General features: G+C 49.2%; 1 protein-coding gene across 2 annotated transcripts; it reads left to right on the top strand.

The window, feature by feature from the left end:
• The first annotated feature begins 7,295 nt into the window (after window positions 1-7,295).
• On the top strand, window positions 7,296-10,187 carry LOC121456907 (C-type lectin domain family 10 member A-like). 2 transcript variants are annotated; one of them, XM_041665443.1, is made up of 9 exons: window positions 7,296-7,390; window positions 8,235-8,348; window positions 8,768-8,863; window positions 8,947-9,018; window positions 9,096-9,167; window positions 9,324-9,426; window positions 9,508-9,649; window positions 9,730-9,836; window positions 9,968-10,187. In XM_041665443.1, the coding sequence occupies exons 1-9, from the start codon at window positions 7,324-7,326 to the stop codon at window positions 10,122-10,124; spliced, it is 930 nt and encodes a 309-aa protein (XP_041521377.1). In that variant the 5' UTR covers window positions 7,296-7,323; the 3' UTR covers window positions 10,125-10,187. The 2 variants fall into 2 exon arrangements, with proteins under 2 accessions (XP_041521377.1, XP_041521375.1); XM_041665441.1 differs by having other exon boundaries at window positions 7,324-7,405; window positions 8,208-8,348.
• Window positions 10,188-10,967: the final 780 nt, after the last annotated feature.

The raw sequence follows: 10,967 nt of genomic DNA, 5'->3' as shown, positions 1-10,967 counted from the left end.
AAAAGATTTATTATTTCCCTCTCTCTCTCTCTCTCTCTCTCTCTCTCTCTCTCTCTCTGTGTGTGTGTGTGTGTGTGTGTGTGTGTGTGTGTGTGTGTGTGCTCAGACATGCAGGGGTCCATTTCATAGAAGCAAGGAAAAGGCTTCAGGTCCCTTGGAACTAGTTACAGGAGGTTGTGAGTCCCCCAGGGTGGGTTCTGGGAACCAAACTCTGCTCCTAAAAGAACAGCCAATGCTCTTACTTGGCGAGGCTTTTCTTCAGACCTGGTTGTGACACGGTGAACTGTGATATGGGGGATCTTTTGTCATCAGCAGTTTTGACATTTCTCAGAAGTTCTCAAGTTCATAGGAAATAAAATGTCACTAAGTTATTTTAAATATGGCTTTCTGATCAAACAAGACTGCTCTGTGGTTACGCTGTATTCCTGCTAGAACTTGGTAACTGGACAAGGTCAGAGGCTGGCCCTTACACACAGGTGCACAGGGTCAAGCAGACCTATGAGCCCCAGCTGGCAGACAGCAGGAGATCCGGGAGGAGAGTCAGCCTTGAGCTGTCAAACTAGGACTTGGGGACACTGGGTTCCTTCCAAGAGGGAAGTCTACAACTCTTAAGTTGGGTGATTTAACTTCAAGCCTTTTCTTTTCCCCCAGCGGTCACCTCTCTGCTTCTTTTCCATTGGCTGTTAGCACATCTGAGCAGAGGCTGTGGGCAGCGCATGAAAGAAATCCAACCTCCTGAATGGGTCCAAGGTAGCTTGACTTCAACCACACATTCACCAACCTCACTCCCGTACCCAGAGTCTATCGGGGGATGTCACGTGCCATAAGTAATCGCCCTCAACCTGCTTCCTCGAGGTGCACATTCTCTCTTCCAGTAAGAGCTCTGTTTGACTAACGGCACTGAAACTCTCTCAGCTCCCTGCTGTGTCTGGTGTCATTCTAGCCCCTCTTCCTGAAAGGGGCGGCGTTCTCCATGGCTCTCTGGAACCTCTTCTTCTCTCCCTCCCTAAGGTCTAAGGTTAGTGTCAAAGGTTCCTTGGTTTTTGGAAAGAGAAATGAAAAAACACTAGAAAACTCACTGTTCTTAAACCAAATCTCAGAAGTTTTCCTTGGAGAAGCAGAATTTCCATCATTTGACCTGTCTAGAACCTCCCACTGATAGCACCCATCATCCTTTGCTTTGACTCCAGAGCTCACTGGGACCCATCACAGTGAACTGCATGCTAGCCTCGTCACAGGAGAAGGATGCAGGAAGAAGGCTTGCCTGATTTCCTGGTCTTCCTGCCTCTGGCTGTGTGGGCCTGACCAGCTCTAGCCATGTAGGCCAAATCAGGAAAATGTCTTCCTTGTCTACAGGAAAGGTGAATTACTCCTCATGTCTCACGTGATGGGGATTCTCTTACCCAGGGGGAGGATCTTAGAGTCCACGTCTTAAATGTCTCAAACAACAGGGGCAAAGAGCCAGTGTCTCCCAAACTGGCTTGTGAGGCTGCTGTGAACAGGGGAACCTCATACCTCAGCTGTCACCTGACTGGTGTGGGACCTGCATGCTAGTTCAATTGGCCGTGCCTTCTACCACGGCTTTCGATTCTTCTCCTCTCTTAGCAAAAGCTAATTCCAGGGCTGAGAAGTAATTACCTGATTCTGCAAAGAGTCCCCAAAAGAGTTTTAAATAACACGAGACGAGGGCCTGTCACAGGGCCCATCAGCACAGCAGGCTCAAGAACAGACACACATTTGAACACTGAATGACAGGTGTCCCCCTGCGGATCCTCTCCAGGAAAGTCCACCCAGATCAGCTTCTCTTCAGCTCATCTTCCTGAGATGAGCGGGGACCAGCTCTCCACCCTGGTTCCTCTTAGAAACCTAAAAGCCCATGGACCTTTGCACAGCAAAGTTTAAGAAACTCAACTGCATACATTTGGAGACAGGGATTATGCCCTTTCTCCCTTTGGACTCATGGTAATATTAGCCAAAATGCTTCCTACAGGGCTAATGCTAATGGCTCCCCAGGGCTGGATACTAACACAAAATTTTATTGGCTCTGCTGTATCTAAATAAATAGGTTTATAAAAACTTATCTAATTTATTTAATAAGCTATGCCTGATTTCACATTTAAATAGCAATTTACCCTTATAAATAATAAATTGAAAGGCCGACAATTCTTTTTTTTTTATGGCTGGTTTGATTGGATCCCATGGCTGCCCACCTTACTCACTGATCCCAGGGGTTCTCGTCTCCTTCTCTTCCGAGGTCTAACGATCAGGCCCTGATTAATTAACTGATCGTTACCCAGGACCTGACCCTTCATAAAAATTAAAGATTTAAGAGTAACTAAAAGAAATGGGGAAATGACTAAGGCGCACCACCTTGTGCCAACCCCATTTTGTGTTTGCGTAGATCGTTCTCTGCTCTCCACCGCTCCCATCTGCCTTGGCAACACATTGGACATTCCCACAGCCTTGACCATGGTCTACACGTATTAACCAAAACAATTCGTGGGACCTCAAATAACTGAAAAAGGTATTAGTCAACAATAACTGTCATGTTGTGTCTGATTTTTCAGGCAGGAAGAACACTTCAAGGTTGCTCTGACTCTCATACGCTTTTTGCTCTGAGATTTTTGTGATTTTTGCCTTTTAAAACGCTGTGGCCCTGAGCTTGGATACCAAGAGACTCTGAGGCATGAACCTGGTCTTCATCGCTGGCTAATAAAAGATTCATATATTTTTAATTGGCTCAATTAGCGTGGTTGTCTGTATCTTTCTCGTGTGGATTATTACAGTTTTCATAGGGGGTTATAGAAGTCTCAGTGCATTCTGGCGGATCCAGAAGACCAAGGACATGTACTCAGTTGTCTACACGCCTAGAGCCTGACGGTTTCTCACAGCTGCCTCAGCCTGAGGCGCTGCACAGGCAGGAAGCGGAGGCTACAGCAGGGCTTCCCATGCCAGTGTTCCGACAGCGTGTCCCACACATAGAGTTCCTGGGCAAAGACTGGGAGATTTCTCTTTGTTCCATCCTTAGCTGTCTACTGAGCTAAGGAACCAGAGACATCAGGCCCATACCGGAGAATAAACACAAATTGTGTTAAGTCGGGAAAACCGCTAAGCCAAAGGGCGGCAGGAGGAGCAAAGAGCAGTGACAAACAACCCTGGGGAAGGGGCGATCTTCTATCTAGGAACCCCACCCTGTCAGCCCAGTGCTGAACAATTTGTGTGGAAACACCGCATGAACCCCTTGAGCTCTCCGGATGGAGACGGCGCCAGCCCCCCCCCCCCCCCCCCCCCCCCCCCCCCCCCCCCCCCCCCCCCGCCCCGTTTGCTCCTTCCTCTCCCTGCTTCGAGCACGTATGCTGGGTTATACACAGCTCCGAAGCTGGATGCAGTTTCAGGGTTAGCTTCTAAAAGCCAGGCTGCACTGGCCAGCTTTATCGCACTAAAGCAAATGCCTGGGCAAAGAGCTCACAAGGAGAAAGGGATTAGTTCAGCCCGTGTCTTACTGTGTTTTAACCCACACTTCTAGACGATTCAGTCCATGATTGACAGGCCTCATTGCCTTGGGTCATCACGGTGGGATGGTATGGCACACAAAACTTCTCACATAATGACCAGGAAGTGAAAGGGAAAGAGCCAACTGGGTTCCTGTAATTCCTCTTAGAGGGCATGACCCTGTTCCCTGCTCCCCTCATCCTCAAGTCCTCCCAGCCCAGAAGACATCTTGGTAGGCCTTCCCTCTTAGGCATCCTACTGTCCTCCTGCAGTATCAAGCCGGGGACCCAGCCTCTAATACAGAGCACTTGGAGGACATTGCAGATCCAAAGTATAGCGTTTATCTTTGACTAACAACGTGCTAATCAGAAGAACATTAACAAGAGCAAGAGCCTAAAAAAATTGGAAACAACCTACGTGTTTTATGATAAGAAAAGGGAATCAGGCATGCCTTTAATCCCAGCACTCAGAGCAGGGCGGTGGTGTTGTGCACACCTTTAATCCCAGTGCTAAGGAAGCAGAGGCAGGCAGAGCTCTGTGAGTTTGAGTTCAGCCTGGTCTACAAGTGAGTTCCAGGACAGCCAGAGCTACACAGAGAAGCCCTGTCTCAGAAAACAAAACAAAGCAACAACAATAACAAAGAAAATGTTTAAATGCTTGTACACGTGATGAAAGAAGTCACAGGCTGCTAAAACACACTTGATGAGCTGATAGAGAGGGAAATCTCTGATCTATTTCTTAAATTAACAAACAAGATCCAAAATAGTCCCACGTACCCTCCATTTGAAAAGGAAGCGTGCACAGCTCCAACACAGCCTCTTCAGGGCACACAGAATGGATGAATTGGAGACATGTTCAGAGAACCAGGCCAGGGCGGCAGCAACATTGGGGTTGACTTCTGTCTGTCTCCCGGATGAGCCTTTTGACTTAGGATATGTCACAAAATGTTCTACACCCCAAAACATCCATCACCCAAATGTCACTCACATTTCTTGTAAGAATTGACCTGTTAATAAGAGAAGTGTTATATTAACTTCTGTTTGTTGGTGATTGACATAATTGTTCTTCCTCTTCCAGTAAGCAATGGTGACAGTTATGGCATTTTAACTTCTTAAGTGGCAGTGACAGGTGTCAGATCTCTCTCCGATACCCAGGCTACCTCTGATAGAGGACTATCAGCCACGCACGCTGATCTGGTTGCTTTGAACCCTGTACAGATTTCTTGAGAAAGCTGTTAAGTCTGGAGCATAGCCCCATCCCCTGGTTTCCATCCCAGCCTCCTGGCCTGGGAGTTGCATTGGTCTGGACTCCAAATCCCAGCATGCCAGGAGGGGTCAGGGCCACTCCCATGGGGTATTTAAGTGGGCTCCCAGAGGAGGAACACGTGGTCCTGGTTTGCATGTGCTCCCCGCTTTTCTGTCTCCCCACCATACGCTCGGCCACCTGAGCACGCCATATTTAATGAAACGATGGGCATATTAATTCAGTTTGATCTGACCTATTGGATTTCTTTGCACTGGTGGAGCCACTCATCTTGGGATTTTTTTCCTAACAAAAGCTACATTGCAACCACAGCTGATTGTCAAGGTCAGCTCTCAGAGGCAGGTATAACTCAAACAGCTTGCGCCACACTTTCTATCATCTTAAGCCTCACTTAGCCCTAGCAGCCACTTTCACCCTGGTCAGAGGGAGACCGCTCCTGATAGCTTAGAAAACAGTGTGTGGTTGGTGCAACCACAGCCCATTGGCTAAATGACTCTGCCATGACCCCTTCTGGCTAAAGAAGCAGGCTATTTGGCTCTCTCTCCTAGTTAGCGGGGAGAAACCCCTAAAGGGCTGCTGCTGATGCTGCAAACTTAGCCCCAACTACAGGTTTCACTCAAATGTCCTTCTCTTTGATTCCTTTTGATTTTCACTGAGAGTAAGGCAGGGTCTGACCTGGCAACATGAGAGGGAGACAGCGGAACAGCAGTAGCAAGAAGGCAGTTGAAAGATTCCAAAGAATGGCCAGGGGCAAGGGTGAACCCGAAGGGCCAAGACTCCTGACACCTGCAACTTGAGATGTGACACTAGCCACACTCACCTGCTGTGAGTGGTTGCTTCTAAGAGGTCAGGGTTATACGAGCTGTCAGGTGCCAGGCTATTAGCAGTCAAACCCCAGAGCAACAGCCCCCTCCAGTCTGAGCAGCCCAGTCCATAAGTCTGGCCTCTAGGGTCTGGAAACAGAAGCCTCTGGTTCAGGACTTGAGCCTTGAAGCTGTTGGCTCAGACAAAGAATATTCAGAATCCAAGGGCCCAGGTCTGCCTCGTGCCAAGTCATGATGATTTCTACCTGAACGGAGCAAAGGAGCCCTAGCTAGCCAATGGGTGATAGTCAGATGCTGTGGACTCGTGACAGGAAGGAGCAAGGTGAGAGGTTGGGCTACTCTGGGCTTGAGGGCAAATGATGGAGACACCAGTAGTTCTTGGAAATACATAGGCAGGAAATGGATGACGATAAGGCATAAGAGAAAACAACAGACGGTTCTTTCTGGTCAACCCCCCACCCCAACACTCTAAAAATGAGGAAGTCGTGAGGGCTCCCAGAAAGAGGAATGGGAGAAGGCACACCCTTGAGATTAAGTGCAAAGCTAGCCCCAAACCCGAACCCAACCCCACCCACCTCTAACCTCTGCACGTGTACCAGTTACAATCCACTCCGAGTTGTTTGCTGTTAAAAGTTGAAATCGGAGGTCCCAAAATACAAACCACTGGAAACAAAACCCAGCAAGACTGTAGCAGCTTCTGACTTGGTCCCTCCCACATCAACCCTCCGGGATTTAGTTCTCCACTCTGACTGACTTCCTACCCCTGGTGATTGCTGCACAGGGAAGCCAAGAGACACTGTCTCCAGACACAGGTAACTGGGTTGGGGTCACCAGGGAGACCAGTGGGACAGGGAATGTGTTAGAAGAGGCAGGGAGAGGGGGAACTTTGGGCATTGGTGGCCCTAAGGAGGAAGAGATACAAGAGGATAGTGTGGGACTTGATCGCTTTATTAGATTCCAGGTGAGACAAAGACCTAGATGTAGCCCCAGTGGTGGCTCAGTGGCAGCCCAATCATTGTCTCTAGCCCCAGTCCTACCCTGATCTCAGTTTCGGTCCTAGATCCAGTTTGAATATTCGAATAAGCCCTGATCAAAGTTTGAATTCAACCCTATTCTGCTACCAGATTCACTGCAAGCTTGGGCCCAGTTTCTCCCATGGCTTCAGCCTAAGTGCAGGTGCCAGTCCAAGGGAAGGGCACACTCTCAAGACGGGCCCATCTTAGACCTAGCAATAGCAATAAGCTTAGCTTTGGGCATTACCTCCAAATTCCAAACTCAGCTGAACCCTGGTACTTAGTCCAGTCCTGACCCCATTTCTAATTCAGTTGCACGTTGCCCGCCTTTGTAATTTTTCTATTTATTTATTTATGTGAGTTTTACCTGCATGGATGTCTATGTAGCACGTATGTGCCTGATGCCCACAGAGATCAGAAGAGCATATTCAATCTCCTGGAACTAGAGTTATGGATGGTTGGGAGCCACCATGTGGATGCTGGGAACTGAACCTGGGTCCTCCGAGAAAGAAGCATGTGCTCTTAACTCCTGAACCATCTCTCCGGCCCTCACCAGTCCCTTTTCACTCTAGTAGGAGCACATGACATATTTGATCTCAGTTCCGGTCTGTATCTCAGCTCTAAATACTGCTTCTAGCTTTCTCCTTGGTCCCAGCTCTGTATCACCCTGGATCCTGTCTCTCACTTTCAGTTCCGACAGCCCCAACGGCCTACTGTTTGTTTGTCCAAGCATGACAGTTACATATGAGAACTTCCAGAACTTGCGGAGTGAGGAGAAAAACCCAGAGACTGGAAAGGGTGAGAGAAAAACAGACATACACTCCTAGCAGGTCCTCCTCTCCACGAGTCCACTAGGATTTCTGCTGTCATAGTCTGTCTATGTATCCACCCTGGGCACTGTTGTGTGCCTTACTCTGGTGGGGACAGGACTAAGCACTGGCGGCCCGTTGTGAAGAGGATACAAAGTCCTCAATAAGACAGGACCAAGGAAGACCTTGGTGATTTGGCTTCCTGTGCTCTGTGGGGAGATAAGGAGTGTGCAATGCACTTAGTTGGATTTGGAATGTAACTCTTTTTTTTTTATTTATTTATTGTGTATACAATATTCTGTCTGTGTGTATGTCTGCAGGCCAGAAGAGGGCACCAGACCTCATTACAGATGGTTGTGAGCCACCATGTGGTTGCTGGGGATTGAACTCAGGACCTTTGGAAGAGCAGGCAATGCTCTTAACCACTGAGCCATCTCTCCAGCCCCCTGGAATGGAACTCTTTTATTTGACCATGCAGACATGTGTTAGGGACCTGGCTGCCCCTATTTTTGCCCTATTGTGCCTCCCCGCTCTGATGTCAAGACATCATTAGCACTGTGCTAGATTCTGTGTGCTTATATGCATGTGAATTCCTAGTGGGTGTTAAACACGACCTCAGGGCTGTGAGAGGTTCAAGGAACTGCAAATGTTCAATGCTTTGGAGGCATCAAACGCCCGGGCACCCAGAGTCCCCCAATTCTCTAGCTATGTCCTCTCCACTTCCAGTGACAAGCCTTCGGCGGTCTCCTCACCCCAGAAACTCCTTCCCTTCTTTCTCTCTCCCTCTTACAATCTGAAACCCCTGAGTCCTGACACCCCCTCTTTTCTTTTAGCGGCTCCTCCCCAGTCCTTCCTGTGGAATGTCTTCTCGTGGACCCACCTCCTCCTCTTCTCCCTGGGCCTTGGCTTCCTGCTGCTGGTGGTTGTCGCTGTGATTGGATCCCAAAGTGGGTGCCCTCGGCATCGCAGGGAAGAGAGGAATCACAGGGGTGTTGGTGTGCAGGGTGGGCGGAGGCAGTGATGGGTGCAAAGACTTAAGGACAGCAGTGAGGGCCAGGGCAATGGCAAGGTTAACAGCAGAGACACATAATGGACAGGGACCCGTGTGGGGAAATAGCTGAGAGCAGTGGTAGGGACATTGGTGGGGACACAAGGACCCATGAAGGGGATGGCTGCTGGCCATGTGACTCATTCTTGTGCATTACCTCACCTCCTAAGCCTCAGTTGGCTCCAGTGCAATCCTGGGTAACAACGGTGTCTGCCCCAGTGGGACCCAGAATGCTACCCTGCATGCAGTGTCCATCTTAGTGCTGCCACAGAGGGGACTGAGCAATCTTGGTTCTGATCATTCTATCGTCCCCATCAGATTCCCAGTTAAGGAGGGACCTAGGCACCCTGAGAGCCAGTTCAGAAAACCTCACCTCCTACATGAAGGATGAACTACAGGCCCTGAACTCCAAGGGTGAGTTGGGCTCTGACCAGGTTCTGGGCAGGAGTGGGCTGGGTAGGGAGGACAGAGTCCTGATCCAGTCCCTTGTTCCGCAGGTGACAGCTTGCAAGAAAGGATCAGTTCTCTAAAAGTGGACGTGGACGATCACAGGCAGGAACTGCTGGCAGGTGAGAGGCCCGGGTCTCTAAGAGTGGGCAGTGGGTGTGGGCAAATTGGTCCCTGGGGCTGAACCATCGTCTTCCAGGCCGAAACTTGAGCCAGAAGGTGACTTCTCTGGAGAGCACAGTGGAGAAAAAGGAACAGGCCCTGAAAACAGGTTAGAGCTCGGTTTCCTGTACCCTGGGAGGAGGTGTGCGTGTGTGCAGTGTGTGACGTTCCTAGCTAAGCCCTGTCCAGGCCACCTGAGCACCAGGGACTCGCCAAGCAGCTGTGGCAGTAGAGCGCTGGTCTCACGTCCATCTGTGTGTCCCAGATCTTTCTGAAATAATGGAGCGTGTCCAACAGCTGGGGAAGGACTTGAAGGCCCTGTCGTGCCAGCTGGCCAACCTCGGTGAGGAGGTGGACGGGTATAGTTTGTTCCAGTTATTGGAATATGGCATATTAGACAGCGCCTCTGTTCTCCATCCCCCCCCTTTTCCTTTTGTAGACTCTAAAAGGACCTGCTGCCCCCTTCACTGGGTAAAGCATGAAGGCAGCTGCTACTGGTTCTCTCAAACTAGGAAGTCATGGCCTGAGGCTGACAAGTACTGCCAGCTGGAGAATGCTCACCTGGTGATGGTCAACTCCATGGAGGAGCAGGTGATGTCTGGGTGGGGAGGCTCCTTGGGGGGGGCTCTCTGGTCTAAGGAACAGGTTACCACACCCTCTTCTTTCTTCAGAATTTTCTACAGGATAAGTTAGCCCACGTAGTCACTTGGATGGGCCTCACAGACCAAAATGGGCCCTGGCGATGGGTGGATGGAACGGAACTGGAGAAAGGCTTTAAGTGAGTGTGTGTTGCATTGTGCCCTCATCTAGTGGCCTTTGGCCAGAGACCACCTCTTCTCCCAAGGCTTTGGCCCTGGGGCAGGGGGTAGAGTCTGGATTCTGGAGACTCACCCCTGTGTCTGCTCATAGGAACTGGGCCCCAGAGCAGCCAGATAACTGGTATGGACATGGGCTTGGAGGAGGCGAGGACTGTGCTCAGTTCACCTCTGCTGGTAACTGGAATGATGACGCCTGCCAGAGGTCCTTCCGCTGGGTCTGCGAGGCAGAGCTGGCCAAGGCCGGCTAGGAGCTCCTCCACCTAATTTATGTCTTCAGTGCCTTCAGCTGCTAAAGCCTGGAGTTTGGAATCCTCCTACCCAGTCTCAACTTTCTTGGTTTTTTTTTTCTTTTTTTTCTTTCTTTTTTTTTTTTACTGAGAATTTTGAGTCAGGGGAAAGGATTGCATTTGAGATGGGTAGTGTGGTGACCGAAAGGGTGAGGCTATTGGAATCTGTGATAGCTTATGCAATGTGCAGTTTATTTTAGCCAACTTTTGAATGTAACAAAATTAAATACTTTTTGTTGATTTCTGTGTTTTTTTATTCATATCAAATTGGATAACAATATGAAAAACTATATAGATCTCAATCTAGCATTTACCCTCTTTGACTGAATAAAAGCAAATTCAAAATGTGGGTGGGTAACCTAATATTCCCCAAGAGACATACAGAAAGCATTCAACGGTTGTGGTTGAGTTCCCAAGAGCTCCACGTTTAGTAGCTGTGCTGTGCCGGGTCTATAACCACACTGTTAAGAAAACGATGGAACTGGATACAGTGTCTCACATCTGTAGTTTCAGCCCCTGGAAGGTAGAGGCAGGAGGACCATTGCTAGTCTGGATTCCACCATAAATTCCAGGTCAGCTAGGGCTACATGGTGAGACACTGTCTCAAAACTGAAACAGGAGGAACCTTTGTAAACCATCCCAGGAAAAGGAAAAGCAGAGTTGCATGCTTGTGGTTACACTCCTGGGACTCCACCAATCAACGCCTGTGCTTCAGAAATCCTGGAAGCAAACTTACTGCTGTGTAACATTGCTCAGAACAAGCAGAAGCCATATTCACAGACAAGTGGCAAATCCCACAAGCAA

Source organism: Microtus oregoni, unplaced genomic scaffold, assembly GCF_018167655.1.
Source record: "Microtus oregoni isolate MIOR12 unplaced genomic scaffold, Mior012 000015F_ref0000493, whole genome shotgun sequence".
NCBI classification, from domain to species: Eukaryota; Metazoa; Chordata; class Mammalia; order Rodentia; family Cricetidae; genus Microtus; species Microtus oregoni.
Note: the sequence above shows the minus strand (reverse complement) of the source record. Positions and strands in the feature narration are given on the sequence as shown.

What these genes read in the sequence shown, in the direction of transcription:
- LOC121456907 (XM_041665441.1), top strand. Translation starts at nt 7,324, where the DNA reads ATGACAGTTACATATGAGAACTTCCAGAACTTGCGGAGTGAGGAGAAA. An exon ending in CGCTGTGATTGGATCCCAAA is followed by an intron (nt 8,349 to 8,767) that starts GTGGGTGCCCTC and finishes CGTCCCCATCAG; the next exon opens with ATTCCCAGTTAAGGAGGGAC. An exon ending in GAGGTGGACGGGTATAGTTT is followed by an intron (nt 9,427 to 9,507) that starts GTTCCAGTTATT and finishes AGACTCTAAAAG; the next exon opens with GACCTGCTGCCCCCTTCACT.